The sequence below is a fragment of the Ahaetulla prasina genome, chromosome 2 (genome assembly GCF_028640845.1).
Source record: "Ahaetulla prasina isolate Xishuangbanna chromosome 2, ASM2864084v1, whole genome shotgun sequence".
NCBI classification, from domain to species: domain Eukaryota; kingdom Metazoa; phylum Chordata; class Lepidosauria; order Squamata; family Colubridae; genus Ahaetulla; species Ahaetulla prasina.
The window spans coordinates 39608742-39625917 of record NC_080540.1 but is presented as its reverse complement, the minus strand read 5'-3'; the positions used below and the strand labels follow the sequence as shown (position 1 = coordinate 39625917).

The 17176-nt window shown below is 40.0% G+C and overlaps 1 protein-coding gene across 3 annotated transcripts; it reads right to left on the bottom strand.

The window, feature by feature from the left end:
- Nucleotides 1-642: 642 nt before the first annotated feature.
- Nucleotides 643-15982, bottom strand: LOC131192082 (uncharacterized). Of its 3 annotated transcripts, XM_058170898.1 has the most exons (4): nucleotides 15809-15982; nucleotides 14717-15443; nucleotides 14068-14138; nucleotides 643-682 (listed from the first exon to the last, which is right to left on the bottom strand). In XM_058170898.1, exons 1-3 carry the CDS (start codon nucleotides 15827-15829, stop codon nucleotides 14101-14103), a joined length of 786 nt encoding a protein of 261 aa, XP_058026881.1. In that variant the 5' UTR covers nucleotides 15830-15982; the 3' UTR covers nucleotides 643-682; nucleotides 14068-14100. The 3 variants fall into 3 exon arrangements, 2 of the variants coding, with proteins under 2 accessions (XP_058026881.1, XP_058026880.1); XR_009153642.1 differs by lacking the exons at nucleotides 643-682; nucleotides 14068-14138 and having other exon boundaries at nucleotides 14505-15443; nucleotides 15613-15982; XM_058170897.1 differs by lacking the exons at nucleotides 643-682; nucleotides 14068-14138 and having other exon boundaries at nucleotides 14505-15443.
- Nucleotides 15983-17176: the final 1194 nt, after the last annotated feature.

Below are 17176 nucleotides of genomic sequence, written 5' to 3'. Positions count from 1 at the left end.
TGTACCATGATTCTTGATGAACATATCTTTTCTTTTATGTACACTGAGAGCATATGCACCAAGACAAATTCCTTGTGTGTCCAATCACAGTTGGCCAATAAGAATTCAATTCGATTCGATTCGATTCTATACCAACATCAGAGAGGCAACTCACTACTCACACCACCATTTGAACTTGTCCACATTGAGTTTCATGACTGAGGGGGAAGGAGAAGTATGTGGGGCCCCCCATTTGATCTCAAAAGCCCTTTTTGCATTTTGTAGCTCTTGGTCTGTCTCCCTAGTGGAGAGAGGGAAGGAAAAGGAGAAAAAGGCAAGGTTATCGCCCCTTCTTAGTATATTTCCTCATTAATCAAGGGGGGAAAATAGTTCTTTTTAGAAAAATATCATCTATCTCTGTAGTCTCAAAGGTGTTTTTTCAAGGGCCAACTGGACTTTCTGGTATTTTGTTGAAGACGTTTCACTTCTCAGGGTAACAGTAACAGAGTTGGAAGGAACTTTGGAAGTCATCTAGTCCAACCCCCCCTGCTCACGCAGGAGACCTGTACTAGGGATTCGAACCGTCGAAGTGCCGACCTTTCTGACTGACAAGCTCAGAGCCACTGAGCCACTGGTGGATGACTATCCAAGAAGCTTCTTCAGCTCTGACTGGATGGTGGGGAATGGGGATTTTTCTTTATCTCTGTAAAGAAAAAGGCTGCATCAGCATCGAAGAATATAGTGTAGACTAAGTTCTATTTTCCCTGGTGTCTGTTCAGATCATCTCTCATTCAGCAGCAATCATGCCTCCGAATTCTCTTCTCTTTAGAACAGGGGTCTCCAACCTTGGCAACTCCTTCTGGGAGTTGAAGTCCACAAGTCTTAAAGTTGCCAAGGTTGGAGACCCCTGCTTTAGAATATACTTCTAAATACAGAAGTTGCCTATGAAGATCAGTGCAAGGGACTGTGACTATGGTGGGCTTGGCTGTCTGGCCAGTTTGGGTCTGAGGTTCTGCTTTGAAATCCAAATATTAGGTATTTGCATTTAACACCTACCACACCCCCTGTACTTCTTGAAAAGGGTAAACCTTAGCAGCTGCTTTACAAAAGGAATCATATATCTGTTTGTCTCGGTATCACATCCTTCTGACGCTACATTCTAATCAAAGGAAAATGTAGCCCTAATGTCAATATTGTAGTAAGATAAAGACGACTTCTTTTTTTTTCATATGGAAACTCTGGTTCCTGCCTTGCAAATCAGTGCTGATAAGGCATATCTTAACTTTTGTCCCGTGGAGATGTATACATTTGTTATACATGTTCCTAAACATTACTTTTTTTTTTCTAAAAACCAAATCGTTTTTATTAATCCATTTTCAGGCAGTCATATATAAGATAAGAACAAGTGATTCACTATGCGCACACACAAAGGGGAAAAATTTACACAGGTCAATACGTAAAAAGAAGAAAAATTACAACTATAGTCCAAGCTCACTTGATTTTGTAACTCTTTAAAAGAAAATATAAAACTTTTAATGTTGACTAAGCATGTCCAAGAATCTTTTTTCCAAAGACACAGAGAAAGTGACACGTTCTGATTAACTGAATATATAATTTTCTCAAAACTTGCTAAATCACACATCTCCAAATCCAATCTTTTATATATACTGTATCCAGTTTTGGCCACCAAACTATAAAAAAGATGCTGAGACTCTAGAACAGGGTTGTCAAACTCGCAGCCAGTGGGCTGGATGCGTCACACACTAGCCACACCCCCACCCAGTTTAGCGAAGGGGAAAAAAAGTCCCGATATGTCACGTGATGCTGCTGTGACAACACTAGTTTGACACCCCTGCTCTAGAAAGAGAAGAACAAGAAGATGATTAGGAGACTGGAAGCTAAAACATATGATGAATGGTTGCAGGAACTGGGCATGGCTAGTGCAGTGAAGAGAAGGACCAGGGGAAACATAGAATAGAATAGAATAGAATAGAATAGAATAGAATAGAATAGAATAGAATAGAATAGAATAGAATAGAATAGAATAGAATTTTTTATTGGCCAAGTGTGATTGGACACACAAGGAATTTGTTTTGGTGCATATGCTCTGAGTGTACATAAAAGAAAAGAAAAAAAATACCTTCATTAAATGTACAACATTTACAACACAAATGATGGTCATAGGTTGCAATTTAACCCTTAATGATAGCAACAAAAAGTTACAGTCATACAGTCATAAGTGGAAAGAGATTGGTAATGAAAACGATGAGAAGATTAATAGTAGTGTAGATTTAGTAAATAGTTTGACATTGTTGAGGGAATTATTTGTTTAGCAGAGTGATGGCCTTCGGGAAAAAACTGTTTTTGTGTCTAGTTATTCTGGTGTGCAATGCTCTATAGCGTCGTTTTGATGGTAGGAGTTTAAACATTTTATGTCCAGGATGTGAGGGATCTGTAAATATTTTCACAGCCCTCTTCTTGATTTGTGCAGTATACAGGTCTTCAATGGAAGGCAGGTTGGTAGCAATTATTTTTTCTGCAGTTCTAATTATCCTCTGAAGTCTGTGTCTTTCTTGTTGGGTTGCGGAACCAAACCAGAAAATTACAGAGGTGCAAATGACAGACTCAATAATTCTTCTGTAGAACTGGATCAGTAGGTCCTTGAGACATGATAGCAGTGTTCCAATATTTGAGGGGCTGCTACAGAGAGGAAAGAGTCAAGCTATTTTCCAAGGCACCTGAAGGCCAGACAAGGAATAATGGATGGAAACTGAACAAGGAGAGAGTTGACCTGTAAATAAGGAAAAATTTTCTGACAGAGAGAGCAATCAACCAATGGAACAGACGTTACCTTCAGAAGTTGTTAATCTGTTAAAGGTATATATGAAATTGTAATTCTTAAACATTATAAATAAGAAAATGGTGCCCTTTCCCTGTTTGCTTCCCCCCCTCCCCTCCCAGCAAAGATAAACAACTCATTTCTGCTAATGCTGAACGATGGTTTTTCTCCAATCTGGTGTTCTCAAATATTTTGGACCTCACCTCCCATTAACCAATTGCCAAAAGCCATGCTGGCTGGGAAAGCAGAGGAAACATAACTCAACCCATTCAAATGCCGCCAGAGAGGAAGTGGTTCCTTAAAATGGAAAAGGAAAAACCAGCTCCCTTTAAATATTTACATTTGCCAGGTAAATGAAACTGAAATGAAAGGCAATAAACCAATGATGTTATCTCCTAAGAAGTTTTCTTGTGGAAGCCCTAAAGAAATCCATAATATCAACTCAAGAATATTGCAATATTATATTTCTAGCTCTCTACTGTACTATGCCATTGGACTTTTCTCATTTAATTTGTCTACTATTTAAAATCAAGTAGACAAATCTTCCCCTTTTCCTATCATCATTATTTTCATTTGTATTTTATATTATAATAATTTTAATAAAATTCTGAATACTGTTAAAATCAAGTAGACAATTGAGGCAAATAAATGAAACCATTTAAAATTTAAATTCATTGTTCACTTCCCTTTTTTCCTCTGGCACTGTAATCAAACATAAGGGCATAATCTCGCTAGTATAATTGGCCAGCATTTGTTTAAATAAATCTATAGGCGTATTTCTCAAAACTAATATGATGGCATTTGTATTTATTTGCCATATTTACTTATTGTAAGTTCCTTCACTGTAATATTTCAGGGAGAGATATTATTTTCCTTCAGAATGCTTTCATTTTATTTATTTATTTATTTATTTACTTATTTCTCAAATTCATCTTACCATAGTTTTTTATTAAGAGGGACATATTAAAATCTTTTTCCTCTAACATAGAAGTTCCCATAATTAGGAATGGGAACTTGGAAACCCTTAAATACTACCTTAAATACCTTAAATACTTAAATCTAACCTTACTTAATAATAAGTAATAATTATTATTTATAAGAATTAATTACTTATAAGAAATAAGTAATTAGTAATTTATGAGCCAGGCTTGACCCTCTTTCCCCCCTCCCCCCAGGGTGTGTCATCAGTCACATTAGCCAAAAGAGCAATTTCATGGGTTTTTAGAGATCTCTTTCCTCTGGTCACTGTGGGTAACCCTGGGGACAGCCTTGAGAGATATATGTCTAAAATGTGCTTTTGTTTTTGGTTGCCATGCTGCGTCCTATCGCCCTTGCCTATGGCAACTCAAGAGCAAGCCAGGGATGCTTTGCGAGTTGACATTTGGCTCCCCTCACTTCCTGAAGGCGTCCTGTGCAAAGGAAAAACAATTTGAGTATAGATTTTAGGGTTGCGATCCCCCCCCAGGCTTGTTTGGGTTGTCTGCGTGGAATTTGGCTATGAGGCAGTCAGCCTGGATGTTCCTACTCTTTACCCAAGATCCCTCTGATAAGGGGTAGCCCTTCCACTTGATTAAGTAAGGTTATAAATCAAATTAAGGTAAAAATATCTTAAATACTTTATCTCCCCAAAACACTTATTCCCTAAAGAGTGAAATTTCCTAACCTAAGGTGTAGGAGGCAATCCATATTGGACAAATAACTGAAGGGCAAAATATGTTTCTAATTTATCTATTATTTGAAGATGAATGAAGAATATAGCTGGAAACTTTGGAAAACCTTCGCTGAGATTATTTGTTTCTTTATTAGATTTCTATGCTGCCCATCTCACAATGCAAACCAACTCTGGGAGGCATATAAAATATATTATTAGATATTGTAATCCCAAGCAGAAGTACTGTTTCTTTAAGTCAGAAATCTCATGGTATGTGCATAGCAATATGCACACAAGTCCATCATAATATATCATATTATAGATAGTAGAGTACAGCTTTTCCAAAATTGCATTCCACACCAGCAGGACACCAGCAGGACACCAGCAGTGTAGAATGCTATATGGCTCTATTGCTATATGGCTGCACTTGGGTGACAAAAACCTAGTTGTTTATCAGATGCATGATTTATTTAAAATTTGGCTAGGCTTGATTTGCTTTTCTTTTTTTAAAATCAAAGTCACCATGAGTTTGAACAATTTGCAACACTATATCTTCTGGGAGTCCAGCAGAATATTATCAATTGTGCTAATAAACTTTCGCAATCCTTAGGGTATCCCTTCCTAAAGCATTTACTTTATTGACAGAATAAACATCAGGATTGAGCCCTCTGAGTTAATTTGATTACAAATAGTAACTAAATTTTTAATGAAATCAGTGTTCTTTCTGCATTACCACTGTAGTTTCTTTTGACCTTCAGAAACTGAATACAAATGAATAATTCAAAGCAAATGTTATGCTGGTCCAATTTTAAACCTGCTAAAATGATGGTAATTTTTAAATCTGGTTTTGTTCTCTGTAGCACGTAAAGCAACATGACACAAAATATTCAACAGGTATATGTTTTTTATAGTTTTACATTTTACAGTTTAATATATACACAAACACACACATTACACACAGAGAGAGAAAAAGAGAGAGAGAGAAAAAGAGAGAGAGAGAGAAACATCAGCTATCATTACAAACTACCATATATGGGGGAAAACAAGAAATTATCAACCATTCTGGTGCAAATTAAAATAAAGTTACCTAAATTAACAGTTTCAAAATGTAATGCCTTTAGTATTTTGCATCCTGGGCATTGAAATATATTATTTTTATGAATGTATTTTTTCTTATATTCCTACAGTAATTTTCAAATGAAACTTTTTACTACCTCTTTAAAAAGTTTAAAGTGTGAAGATGTTTAATACAATTATACTTCAGCAATAATATCATTCTAAGCTATTGCATGTGTGGCCTAAAAGGTGACTTTCAAATCTATTTCATCTTTGTACCTTCATACACTAACTGCCTTTTTCTTGTAATATCCAAGAAAGCACAAGAACCTTCTCAAGGAGAAAAAGGTGTGGATTCAAACAAGTCAGGGGATGAGTCTTATTTTATTCTTAATGTCTACAGTAGTGGCCAAAATTGTGAAAACCTTTTGGGAAAAGTGTATTTTCTAAAACTAGTTAATAACACCACTTTTTTTTAGTAGTACCATAAAATTATATATCAATGGAAAGATAATTCAATCAAGAACGTAATGCAATAACTTTTATGAAGGATTTGCTATTAGAATAGCAGTTACAGTATAAAGAAGAAAAGTGAAACACGTAGAAAGAACAAGCTATACAAAAATTATCACCATTGAAAAAACGAGATATACAAAAATTATCCCCATGTGAGTTAATACTTTTTTTTGTTTGTTTGTTTACATTTATACCCCGCCCTTCTCCGAAGACTCAGGGCGGCTTACAGTGTATAAGGCAATAGTCTCATTCTATTTGTATATTTTTACAAAGTCAAGATAAGAATAGCAGTTACAATATAATAACAGGCTTTACCAGCGTGAGCTAAACCGGCCCCTTAGTTGGATAACCTTTAGCATGAATTACGGCCTTACAACGTCTTCCCGTGGAGTGAACCAAATCTTTTAGTTCTGCAGCTATTTTAATGTGAAACCAAGATTGAATGATGGCTTCTATTAACTGGGTTTTATTGCTGGGTTGCTTCTGATTAACAAGCTTCTTTAGTTGACTCCATAGATTTTCAATTGGGTTAAGGTCTGGGCTATTTCCAGGCCATTCCAGCAGTGGAATATGATTATCTTGAAACTCCCCCCAAAAAAGTGGTGTTATTAGCCATCAAACCTCAAAAATACACTTTTCCCAAAAGTTTTCCACAATTTTGGCCACTATTCTTTGTGTGTGTGTGTGTGTGTGTGTGTGTGTGTGTGTGTGTGTGTGTGTGAATAAAATGTCTAAGAGAGCTTTTCTTTGCTTTTCTTCCTCCAAGCTCAGAGGAGGAAATATAATATGGGACACCTGATGGCATGGTGGTTAAAATGCAGTATTGCAGGCAAACTCTGCCCGTAAGCCTGCAGTTGACTCAGTCTTCCACCTTTCCAAAATCAGAAAAAACGAGGACTCACATTGCTCTGGGCAATATGCAAATCCACACAGAGAGTACTGTAAAGCATATAAAGAACTGTAAAGAACAATGGGGTGGTATATAAATCTATGTGCTATTGCTATATGGGATCCCCGTCCACTTCCAACACCAGACTCCATGGGTGGGAGAAAGAAATGTTTGGAAATCCTATCCTAAAAAGCTCCCTACTTCTACCACTCTCGTATTATGTGATCACGCCAGGATAGAAATTTATTCATTTGGTTAATCATTCCCACCTCTTTCAATGGATGGTAATATTTTCTTCTTCCTGGCAAAGAGAAGGGGAAGAAATGGAAGTAGTGACAGATTTTATTTTCTTGGGCTTCAAGATCACTGAAGATAATGGCTCCATCCTTGAAATTAAAAGACACTTGATCCTTGGTGGAAAATAACAACAGAAAAGAATGGATTTGGATGGTGACTTATAAAACTCTGGTTTTCTTGGGTCACTCCAAGGTTTGAGAACTACACACACACATATAGCGTAGAGGAACATTTTGTTTTTCAGATAGAGAGGTACAAACCAGGGGTGAAATCCAGCAGGTTCTGGAGAACTGGTAGCGGAAATTTTGAGTAGTTTGGAGAACCAGCAAATACCACCTCTGGCTGGCCCTAGAGAGGGGTGGGAATGGAGATTTTGCAATATTCTTCCCCTAGAGTGGGGCGGGAATGGAGATTTTGCAGTATCCTTCCCCTGCCACGCCCACCAAGCCACGCCCAGTGAACCGGTAGTAAAAAAAAATTGGATTTCATCACTGATACAAACCTTGAAAATCGTATCATAAAAATGGACTTCAGAGTAGAGCATAGCAGAGAGAAAAGTCATGGAGAAAAAGATAAATTTGATCTCACTTTCATTTACATTTCTATGCTAGCTGGGGATTCTGGGAGCGACATCCCAACACATCCGGAGAGTCCCAAGAAGAAGAAAGCTGACATAGTGTATTTGTATTACTTGTTTACAAAGCTGGCAAGCAATATAAACAGAACACTGTTTGTGCGGGATCTGAGCTGAATCCAATGTGAAGAGCAGAAGAATCCAAGTTCCTTGCTTTTCATCTGCTTTGCAGCTGCTTCTGTCAAGAGCAGCTATAAAGCTTTCTTCAGTGGCTGGACTTGATTGGTGCCAAGGACTACCTATTGATAATTGTGGTGAATATACACAAGCTCTTGGGAGAAGCAATGCCCAAAAATTTACATTGGAGTGGGGAAAGAAAATGGCCTTCTGGATTCCATTTTGGGTTTTTGTTTTTAAATTTGTTTGTTTGTTTTGTTCATTTGAGCACCATGGTAGGACTCGGAGGGGGAAGGAGGCAAGTGCTTCTTTGTACAGAAATATTTTTGGGGTAGATGTTGTATTTGTCATTTGCAAGCCAAATCTTACAGCCCGGTGCCAACAAGAATGCCGAAGCTGTCAATAACTGTGAAGGCTGTTAGTCAAGAATAAGCATAGTGGCTAAGATGCTGAGCTTGTCAATCGAAACATCAGCAGTTCAGTGGTTTGAATCCCTAGTGCCGCGTAATGGGGTGAGCTCCTGTTACTTGTCCCAGCTTCTGCCAACCTAGCAGTTCGAAAGCACGTAAAAAATGCAAGTAGAAAAATAGGGACCACCTTTGGTGGGAAGGTAATAGCATTCCATGCGCCTTTGGTGTTTAGCCATGCCGGCCACACGACCACGGAGACGTCTTTGGACAGCGCTGGCTCTTCGGCTCTGAAACTCGCCCCCTAGAGTCAGGAACGACTAGCACATATGTGCGAGGGGAAACTTTACCTTTACCTTTAAGCCTAAGAAAATACATCTTTCTTTCAGACACCCATGGGATCTTGAATTGCATTAATTTCTGACCACAACACATCTCAAAGTGATGTGTCCACCCTGGACTTGTGACATGAAAGGTATTGAAGGAAGCAGGCAAATAATGACTTACTGATTTTAGGGATCCCTTGGGTAAAGAAAAGGGGGCGTGTTTTATCCCTTTTGGGACTCTTCACAGAAGGATAGTAGTTGTAAGTGTTCTACAAGGTAAAAACAATTATTTCTACATTGATCCTTGAAGAAATGTCTTAGTGGGAACAGCAAGGTTTTAGAGTATACTAGATCAATAAATAAGGTTGCCACTGCTGCAAAATGCCATGTGTTGGGATTATAGCGAGCTGCAGTGGCACAGTGGTTAGAATACAGTACTGCAGGCTACTTCTGCTGCCTGCCAGCAGTTTGGCAGTTCGAGTCTCACCGGCTCAAGGTTAACTCAGGCATCCATCATTCCAAGGTTGATAAAATGAGGACCCAGGTTGTTGGGGGCAATAAGTTGACTCTGTAAGTCACTTAAAGGGGGCTGTGAAGCAGTATATAAGTCTAAGTGCTATTGCCATCGCTATCTATTCACCTATTTCAGCTCAAAAGCACTATTTCTATTTCAGCTCAAATGCTCTATTTCTAGACCAGAAGTTGGACTTTGAAGAAGCAGGGTAGAAAGTATGTTAACATTTTTGAACTCTGGTGTTGAAGAAGACTCCTGAGAATACCATGGACAGCCACGAAAACAAATCAATGGATCATCAAACAAATTAATGCAGAGTTCCCATCTGAGGGCCAAATGACCGGGCTCAATTATCCTAATTTGGAGACATTATGCAAAGCCCAAATTCTGTGGAAAAGTCTGTAATGCCAGGAAAAGTAGAAGGAAAGAGAAGAAGAGAATAATCAGCAGCAAGAAGGATAGACTCAGTTACGCTGGTAATGGGTACACTCTTGGAAGACCTGAAGTCAGATTATAGACAGATCATCATGAAGAAAATCTGGAGTGGTGCGGTGGCCTAGAGGTGGAGCTCTCGCCTCACAATTAGGAGGCTGTGAGTTCAATCCTAGCTAGAGGCAGATATTTCTTTCTCTGGGCATACTGAGAATATATCTGCTAAACAAAACTCTGCATTGGTGACAGGAAGGGTATCCGGCCACTCTGGTAGATCCATTCAGTTGCCCATACTCCACCCCACCAGGGTGTCAGCTTTGGAAGCCATACTAGACCGAAGGCTTCCACACGCTGCCACTTTCTCCTCTGTGGGAAAGAAGGGGAGGAGGTGGTAGTACAAGGGATGATTAGACAAAACAACATTCTTCCTGCCGGTCAAGGTCAGGCTAGGTTTGCATCTGGAGAAGGAGTGGCTGGAGTGATGCTTCGACATGGGATGGTTGAGGATTGGAACATGTGACCGGCAGAGGGATCATGAGGGTGGTGATTTTGGGGTTTGTATTATTGAGGGAGGAAAGAGAATCCCCAGTTTTGGTTCTCATCCAACTGTGCCAGTTTACCTATGTTAGTAAAAGAACTTTGAAAGATGTTGGCTTCGGAGTCTTTTCTGCAGGAGGGGTTTTCTAGAACGCTGACACAGGGATTATGGGGTCGTTAAAAGATGATGATGATCATGGAAAAAATCTAAGTAATCATTAAATGTCGACACCAACTTGATGGCAAATGATCAATCAACCTTTCCCATTCTCTCTGTAGTAATGTACTCACCCTATAATCAATGTTGTCACCCAATGTTATCAGAGAATCTAATCTCAGTCCTTCCCAATAATTTCAATAATGCCAACAAAAACAGATTCCAGTTCTGGGCAGCTTCACAACAATGAAATGGGTTGTACTCAATATCAGAAGCACACAGAAGTCATTGTACTCCTTATTGGTAGAGTTACAGAATAGATATTTTTAACAGAAAACATAAAAAGGGCAAAAGAAGAAAGGGATGACAGAGAATGAGGTGGCTGGATGGAGTCACTGAAGCAGTAGATGTGAGCTTAAATCGACTCCAGAGGATGGTAGAGGACAGGAAGGCCTGGAGGAACATTGTCCATGGGGTCGCAATGGGTCAGACATGACTCCTCAACTAACAATATCAACAACAAAAAAGGATGGGATAGAGCAAATGCACATTATGTGAGTTGAACCATTGGCACACTGGTGAGATATAACCCCACAATATCTGCCAAACAAGTTCTTACAGATCTTTCTGAGAACTTTCCTTGTGGAGTGTTAAAGATAAATCTTTAAGTCCTAAAACATATATTACTTTCAGCTATTAAACACAGTTTATAACACACAATACTAATTTTTCAGAGAAATGCACACAGCTTTATGGAGACAGCCAGAGACTATGGCAGAAGCTGAAATATATTTGCAGAAAACAAGTACAGATAGTTCTCAACTGGCAACCATTTGTTCAGTGACCGTTCAATGTTACAACGCCACTGAAAAAGCGATTTACGAGTGGCACTTAAAGCCATTGCACCATCCCCATGGTCATGTGATCAAAATTCTGATGTTTGGCAACTGGCATGTATTTATTTTTATTTTATTTATTTATTATTTAAATTTTTATACCGCCCTTCTCCCGAAGGACTCAGGGCAGTTCACAGCCAGATAAAAAATACACAATACACTATAAATACGATTAAAACACAATTAAAAAACTTATTAAATTGGCTAAGATTAAAAATTTAGAATAAAAACCCATTAAAAATCCATAGATTTAAAAACTAACCCAGTCCAGCGCAGATGAATAAGTGAGTTTTAAGCTCGCGGCGAAAGGTTCGGAGGTCCGGAAGTTGACGGAGTCCTGGGGAGTTCGCTCCAGAGGGCGGAGCCCCACAGAGAAGGCCCTTCCTGGGCGCCGCCAGACGACACTGTCGCGCCGATGGCACCTGAGGAGTCCCTCTGTGAGAGCGCACGGGTCGGTGAGAGGTATTCGGTAGCAGCAGGCGGTCCCGTAAATAGCCCGGCCCTATGCCATGGGCGCTTTAAAGGCGTTCACCAACACCTTGAAGCGCACCCGAAGGCCACAGGTAGCCAGTGCAGCCTGCGCAGGATAGGTGTCACTCGGGAGCCACGAGGGCTCCCTCTATCACCAGCGCAGCTGCATTCTGACTAACTGTAGCCTCCGGATGCCCCTCAAGGGAGCCCCATGTAGAGAGCATTGCAGTAGTCCAGACGAGACGCCACAAGGGCGTGAGTGACTGTGCACAAGGCATCCCGGTTCAGAAAGGCGCAACTGGTGCACCAGGCAAACCTGGTGGAAAGCTCTCCTGGAGACGGCCGTCAGGTGGTCTTCAAAAGACAGCCGTTCATCCAGGAGAATGCCCAAGTTGCGCACCCTCTCCATCGGGGCCAATGACTCGCTCCCGACAGTCAGCTGTGGACTCAGCTGACTGTACCGGGATGCCGCATCACAGATGATCTCACCCAGCGGCTTCATATAGATGTTGAACAGAAGGCGAGAATCACCGCGGCACCCCACAAGTGAGGAGCGAGTGGCACTTAAAGCCATTGCACCATCCCCATGGTCATGTGATCAAAATTCTGATGTTTGGCAACTGGCATGTATTTATGATTGTTGCGCTGCCCCTGAGTCATGTGACCAGCATTTGTAACTTTCCCTTCTGACTTCCGACAAGCAAAATCAATGAAGGAAGCCAGATTCGCTTAACGATCAGATGATTCACTTTGGCAAGAAAGGTTGTAAAATGGGGCAAAACAACTGTTTTTCTTAGCAACAGAAAATTTGGACTCAATTGTGATTATAGGTCGAGGACTATGTGTATTCATAGAAAAAACCTGCAGACTATGGGGCAAGAATGCTTAGGGCATCTTAGAAAGGAAGATATTTTCATATGACAATGTGAAAAATACATTGTCATATGTACATTTTATACAATCCTGTTTGTAGAAAAATACACAATCTGATTAATGTGGCTGAGCAACTCATACTTCAGGCCTTAACTTGGTTTTCATTTTACCTTCACAGATATACCTTTAAGTATTTAATCTTTTAAATATTTGTCAGGCTTCTTAGATGGCAGCTATCATAAAAGGCTCCAGAGTCTCTCAAGAATAAGATTACAATGAAAATTATTATTTATCATAGTCTGATTTTCCCTTTGAAAGGAAAACAGTACAAACTTGGAAAGATCTCAGAGCCATTGCCAGACAGGTCCAACATCAACAATAACATAAGCAAGTCCAATATTTATTTTAGGAGGATGAAGGAAAGAAAACAGTGAACACGGCTACTGGTAAAATTATTCTTTAATCTTATCTATTTAATAGAGAATTGTGCTCTCTTTAAAGATTAGAGAAAACTTTGAATTTTGCCTGCTAATGTGCACTTCTGCTACCTGTCTCGGCATTACAACTTGGTCTGGATAAATTCCTGGAAAAGCATGGATCTTTATTAAAACACACACACAGAGAAAGGCACTAACTACCAATGCTTTCCAGATGGCATAGGACAGCAGCTGCATCTTGAACTGAACCACAAATTTGGATTTTGTTGGGCTCTATAGGTTCCAAACTCTCATGAACAAAAGATGTGACCCCACCCAAATTAAAGACAATATTTCATATGGCCAGTAACATATATGGGGTCTCAAGCATCAAGTCAGAACTGGCTCCAAATTCCTTCCACAGTAAATGTACTGTATGAGCCTTAATCATGAATATGAATGGTTGTAAATTCAGAGCAGATAAAAGCAATTTATTCTTATCGCGAGCTGCAGGCAATTCATTCATTATGATGTATACCAGGTTGGATAATTTCAAAAAAGAGTTTCTACAATTCATGAACAATACATTGATCAATAGGCAGTATCATGATGGCTGGTGGTTACCTTCACGATCAGAGAAAGCATGCCTCTTCTAATTGCAGCATATTAAGGATCAAAAGGGGGACAGGGTGGCTCAGGGGGACGCGGTGGCTCAGGGGCTAGGGCGTTGAGCTTGTCGATCGAAAGGTCGGCAGCTCGGCGGTTCGAATCCCTAGTGCTGCCATGTAATGGGGTGAGCTCCCGTTACTTGTCTCAGCTTCTGCCAACCTAGCAGTTTCGAAAGCATGTAAAAATGCAAGTAGAAAAAATAGGGACCACCTTTGGTGGGAAGGTAACAGCGTTCCATGCGTCTTTGGCGTTGAGTCATGCTGGTCACATGACCACAGAGATGTCTTGGGACAGTGCTGGCTCTTCGGGTTTGAAACGGAGATGAGCACCGCCCCCTAGAGTCAACAACGACTAGCACGTATGTGCGAGGGGAACCTTTACCTTTACCTACCTTAAGGATCAAAACTGGGAGAACTCTGTTGACTCATTCCATAACCTCATTTGTTCTTTTCCTCAAGGCATCTAGTTGACCATTATTGGAAATAGAATGTTTGATTAGATTGTCCTCTAATCTAATCCAATGAAGTTCTTTTTTTGTCTTGTTTTGTTATCTTGGATTATTCTTTAAACGTGGTCAGAATTACACAACTTCTTCAAAATGACTCAACAACAGCTTTCTTTGTTTGCTTGTTTAATACTTTTAGAAAGCCTTAGAAAGCTCAAAAGTTGGCTTTAAAACACGATCAATTTTACATCGGTAAAAAAAATTGTAATAAGTAATAATCTGTAATAACTAATTTATTGTAATACATTACCAAATCTTAGAAATTTATTTATTTATTTATTTATTTATTCATTCATATTTTTATACCGCCCTTCTCCGAAGACTCAGGGCGGTGTACAGCCAATAAAACGACAGAAATCTTAAACAAATTAAAATACTATAACCAATTTAAAAATCTGATTCGACCGCTATATACTTAAAATATTAGCTAAAATTTTATCAAAAACTAAAACCCTATTAAAACCCATTAAAACCCCCCATACTAAAATCAATCAGGCCAGCCCCGCTTGGTGAAAAAAGAAAGTCTTGAGCTCACGTTTAAAGGTCCGGAGATCAGGGAGGAGACGGAGTCCCACCGGCAGCTCATTCCATAGAGCCGGGGACCTGACAGAGAACGCTCTTCCCCTGGGGGCCGCCAGCCGACATTGCCTAGCCGACGGCACCCTAAGAAGGCCCTCCCTGTGAGCGCGCACTGGATGTACCGGACAATGGGAGGTAACTGTCGGCAGCAGGCGGTCCTGTAAATATCCTGGTCCAATGCCATGGAGCGCTTTAAAGGTGATAACCAACACCTTGAAGCGCACCCGGAAGACCACCTGCAACCATTGCAGCCTGCGCAGGAGAGGTTTTACCTGGGAGCTACGAGGGGCTCCCTCAATCCCCCACGCGGCCGCATTCTGTACCAGTTGGAGCCTCCGGGTGCTCCTCAAGGGGAGCCCCATGTAAAGAGCATTGCAATAATCCAGACGGGAAGTGACGAGGGCATGAGTGACCGTGCATAACGAGTCCCGGTCCAGAAAAGGGCGCAATTGGCGAATCAGGCGAACCTGATGAAAAGCTCCCCTGGCGATGGCTGTCAAATGGTCTTCTAAAGACAGCCGTGCATCCAGGAGAACGCCTAAATTGCGCACCAATTCCTTGGGGGCTAATGATTCACCCCCCACAGTCAGCAATGGGGTAAGCTGACTGTGCCAGGACGCCAGCATCCACAGCCACTCCGTCTTGGATGGGTTGAGTTGGAGCCTGTTTGTCTCCATCCAGACCTGAAATAATAATATTAAAAATTATGGTTATTAAAAGTTCAGAAGAGGAAGAAAAGGACAATATTACAATTAGCAGCAGGAGAGAAGATAATCACTAAAGCACAACACGATAAAGGTATACATGATGGAGAAGTACTAATGAGAGAAATAAAATGCTTTTTTCCCTTACCTGTTTTTATTCAATTCAGTGAAAAGAGAATTAAAATTAAGGAAAAGAAGACACAGAGATTTTCAGGTGGGAATATTATGAGGTGCTCAAGATGTATAGAAATATTTTCTTTTCATTTTATGAGCCTCTCTCCAGCTGATTGCAGACTCATCAGCTCAACAAAGGACATCATAAGAGAACTTGTCCCATTGGATACATACAATTTGAAAAAGGACATTTAGAATCCTGGCTGGAATAGGGTTTAGAATTGACCTCAAATCTCAGGCAGATATATGGTGACAAAGTCAGAACACTTGATCCCAAACAGTTTGTTGGTTCTTGGAAAATAGCAACAACTTAAATTGAATCCCGTAATGAATAGACAGGCAGAGTAGCGAGTAGATATTAAATATTATTTGTTCAAAGAGTCTGGGTACTGCACTGATTGTCAATCATAGATTCTGCCAGTAATTAAAAGGGAGGAGCAGCTCCACATAAAGCACATTGCAGGAACCCACTTTAAATGTCACCAAAGCAAAGATAGGTTTTGCCAAAGTAAAGCCAAAGTAGAAGATCAAAACTAATCTGATAAATATACTGTTGAATTATCAGTGACACCTATATTTCCACATATAATCCTGAGTCCAAGAGCATTCCCAAATTATACCCCTGGCTTTTTAGAAGAATCCATGATTCAAATTAACAGGATTTCGTAAGTCACGGCACATCTAGTTGGCCTGGATTGTTTCAGGTTTGCCATGTTCCATCTATTTAATTTCAGCCATAATAACACAAGGGCTATTAATAGATTTAAACTCAATTTAATTCGCTCTAATCTTGATTGTAGGAAATATGACTTCTGCAATAGAGTAGTAAATGTCTGGAACACCCTACCTGATCCTGTCGTTAGTCTCGCTAATCTCCATACCTTTTACCTTAAACTGTCTACCATGGACCTTTCGTGTTTCTTAAGAGGTCCCTAAGGGGGCGTGCAGAAGTGCACCAGCGTGCCTACCATTCCTGTCCTACTGTTCCCATTTATATATACTCATTTTATGTGTTTATGGCTAGGTTTTGCCTATTTATATCCTTTTATTTGTGCCAATTTTTTTTCATGTGTCCATGTCTATGTTTATACTGTTACTTGTTTCCTTGTACTTGTTGACAAATAAATAAATAAATAATAATAAATAAATAATAAATATTTATTGTTTCCTCTATTGGATGGAAAAAGGGTGAGGTAGAGCTTATTCATGACCACCAAATCACCTTCAATGCATTTCATTTTAGACAATAGCGCAGGAACCCCAGGATCCAAAGGACTAAGTAATTCGCTACAAGCCGCAAAGAGCGATTTAGGATTGGTGAACCCCTTCTGAAATGCAGGGAAACTCTCCCAAAGGAGTTCGTAATAATAGAAAGAGCTCTTGTGTGATGGGGTTCTCTTGGACCATTGCACTGTAGGCATTTCCATTTGGTGGCACGCTCTTTGTCCCATGCATTGATGCTCCCCATATGGCCTGCGTGCCATTTTGTATCAGTTGTCGCGGTCTCTTCCACGTAATCACTGCATCCCATGTGAAGA

Coding starts and splice junctions, on each gene's coding strand:
- LOC131192082 (XM_058170897.1), bottom strand. CDS start 15,829: ATGTCCTTTTTCAAATTGTAT. Junction 15,444..15,808: donor TGTCCTTTTTCAAATTGTAT/GTATCCAATGGG, acceptor TTATTATTTCAG/GTCTGGATGGAGACAAACAG.